At 32.8% G+C, this 2,500-nt stretch overlaps 1 protein-coding gene across 1 annotated transcript in view; it reads left to right on the top strand.

Annotated features, from left to right (window-relative positions):
• The first annotated feature begins 661 nt into the window (after positions 1-661).
• LOC137627476 (cuticular protein 47Eg-like) overlaps positions 662-2,500 on the top strand; it is a 1,859-nt gene continuing 20 nt past the window's right edge. Inside the window, exons 1-3 of the mRNA XM_068358560.1 lie at positions 662-693; positions 1,386-1,510; positions 1,924-2,500. The exon at positions 1,924-2,500 is cut by the window's right edge and continues 20 nt beyond it. Of these exons, the coding sequence (XP_068214661.1) occupies positions 682-693; positions 1,386-1,510; positions 1,924-2,086 (300 nt within the window). The 5' untranslated portion in view covers positions 662-681 and the 3' untranslated portion in view covers positions 2,087-2,500. The remainder of the gene's footprint in view (positions 694-1,385; positions 1,511-1,923) is intronic.

Below are 2,500 nucleotides of genomic sequence, written 5' to 3'. Positions count from 1 at the left end.
TGTCTGTTTTGGCCCAGTTGGCATTAACTGGTTTGGGTTTGATGCGAAATCGCCATCATGATTCACACGTATATGGTGTCATTATTTTATTTTCATGGTTATTGAATGATTTTTTCATATTTGACATGAGCAGTAAATATTACAAAGGAATACAAGAAATATAAAGAAAGATTACTTTTAATGAAAATTTTACAAAGTATATAAAATCAAATGATTCTACATCAGTATGAATAAACAGAGATTGAAATTACTTATCTGTCAAAGATAAAAAAAAAAAGAATAATTAACTTGAACTGAGGGTATAGAAATAGATTAAAGTCAAACCCACAAAGAGTTTGAATCTGTAAAAACAACACAATTCAGATAACATACCTACAATTAAACCATTGACATTAAACCGGTCGCCCTAATAAACCAAGACACTCCACAATCATCTAAACATTGACCTTTGCTGTCCCAGGGTGGCCACAGCCTGAGGCATCGTCAGGTCAAGGACAGACCGGGGCGCGGTTGCTCCGAAAGGAGCTCCGTGAAGGGCATGGGTGGAGCCTCTGAGGGGGAGTTTCGGAGGTGTGTTTTTGAGGCTAGAAGGCTAAATGAAGGAGAAGGGCCACCTGCTATAAAAGCTATGCCAAACCTAACCGGAGATCACAGTTCTCTTGCAACCACACAACCGGCATCATGAAGCTCACCGTAAGTCACCTTCTCCTTCAGTTCCTCGATTTGATTAATTTATATAATTAATTGACTCATTTAATATTGTACATTGGCATTACAATGGCTGTGTCCATGGGAATAAATTACAATATTGCATTTTCTAATCGTTTATGGTGACGTAGCTGCTTAATGATTCGGTATTAATTACAGAATTTTTAACACCATGTTGAATCTTAATCAATTTCTTATCAATTGGTAGGCTTTATATAATGTGTGGAATCCTTATTGATCGTGATAATGAAATAACATTACTTCTTTAGTGGAATTGATATTAGTTACCTCTTGTATATTAATATAAACAATTAAAATTAATTTAAAGAAATAATTATTTTCTCTTAATCAGAAAAGCTTTTTTTTTTTTTTTTTAAACTATTGGATTTTTCTAACCTGATCAAAACGGCACAGCTATTATCCTCGTTAAATATTTAGTATGTTATTTTCAAATACACTTTTATAAGCATAATCATTTAAAAAATAACCACTTAACAACTTCAATATCACTATCAATGCCAACAGTTAACCACTTCATAATTATCATCATCAATAATCACCGCTAACGTGATTATCACTTTCACTATTAGTAATTCTTTAGCTTGAGTATCATTAACAAGCTTTACTGTTAACTTGACTATCAATATCATCAACTTATTCCTCTTAATCATCTTCAGCTGATCGTCCTCCTCGGCCTTGTAGCCATCGCCGCTGCTCGACCAGACTCCGTCTTTTCTGTCGACGTCGACGATATTCAGCATGACCAGGATGTGGACGATGATGGCGTACATGGGTCATACAGGTTAGATGTCTCTGTCTTATACAGTCACATATGTATCCATATATATGTATGTATATACAGTATACATTCGTATATCTATGTATATATATATATATATATATATATATATATATATATATATATATATATATATATATATATATATATATACAGTATATATTAATGTACATATATGTATAAATAATATATATACATACATATATATATATATATATATATATATATATATATATATATATATATATATATATATATATATATATATATATATATATAGATGTGTCCAGCTGGACATATCCTGATATAAAATCAGTACAATTATATAAATCAAAATAATTTGATACCACATAAATTTATAAAGTATAATTTTTTTTTTTTTATCAACATCAACTTATTTTCCTACATTCCCACAGTTGGACATCTCCCGAAGGCGTCGACTACTTCGTCAGGTACGTTGCTGACGAAAACGGCTTCCGCGTCGTCGAATCTAACGCCGTCCCCGCCAGCGCCGATGGCGTCAACGCCGACGGACAGCAGGGATCCTTCACTTCCTTCGAAGAGGATGATGACAAGTAAAATGATTGTCACTGATCGACTAGAGATTCTTTCTTGATTCTCCATCCTATCATTTTCCTCTCGATTCTTTTTTGAACCTCGAGATTATATTATTATTTATTTTTATTCCACAATTCATTGATCTCCATTGATTTTCTTCTCTTTATTTCACTATAACACTTATGAATTCTATCTATTCTTACTCATACTTCATTTGATTCTTCAAGTTATCACTGTCAGCATGATTCTTTTCTTATTCTTATCATCTATCCTTTTTCGATTCTCTGTTGACGCTCTCTGCCTTTCCTCCCTGAATGAGATCCTGACATCTCATTTGATTGCTCAACAACCCGATGTCGTGTAAGATGACTGTTTTGTATATAATGTCTTAGTATTAATTTATAAACGACCGAAACCGAAAACATAACAGTTCCC

This window comes from Palaemon carinicauda, chromosome 35 (genome assembly GCF_036898095.1).
Source record: "Palaemon carinicauda isolate YSFRI2023 chromosome 35, ASM3689809v2, whole genome shotgun sequence".
Taxonomy (NCBI): domain Eukaryota; kingdom Metazoa; phylum Arthropoda; class Malacostraca; order Decapoda; family Palaemonidae; genus Palaemon; species Palaemon carinicauda.
The sequence above is the reverse complement of the archived record's forward strand: the minus strand, read 5'-3'. Positions and strand labels throughout refer to the sequence as shown.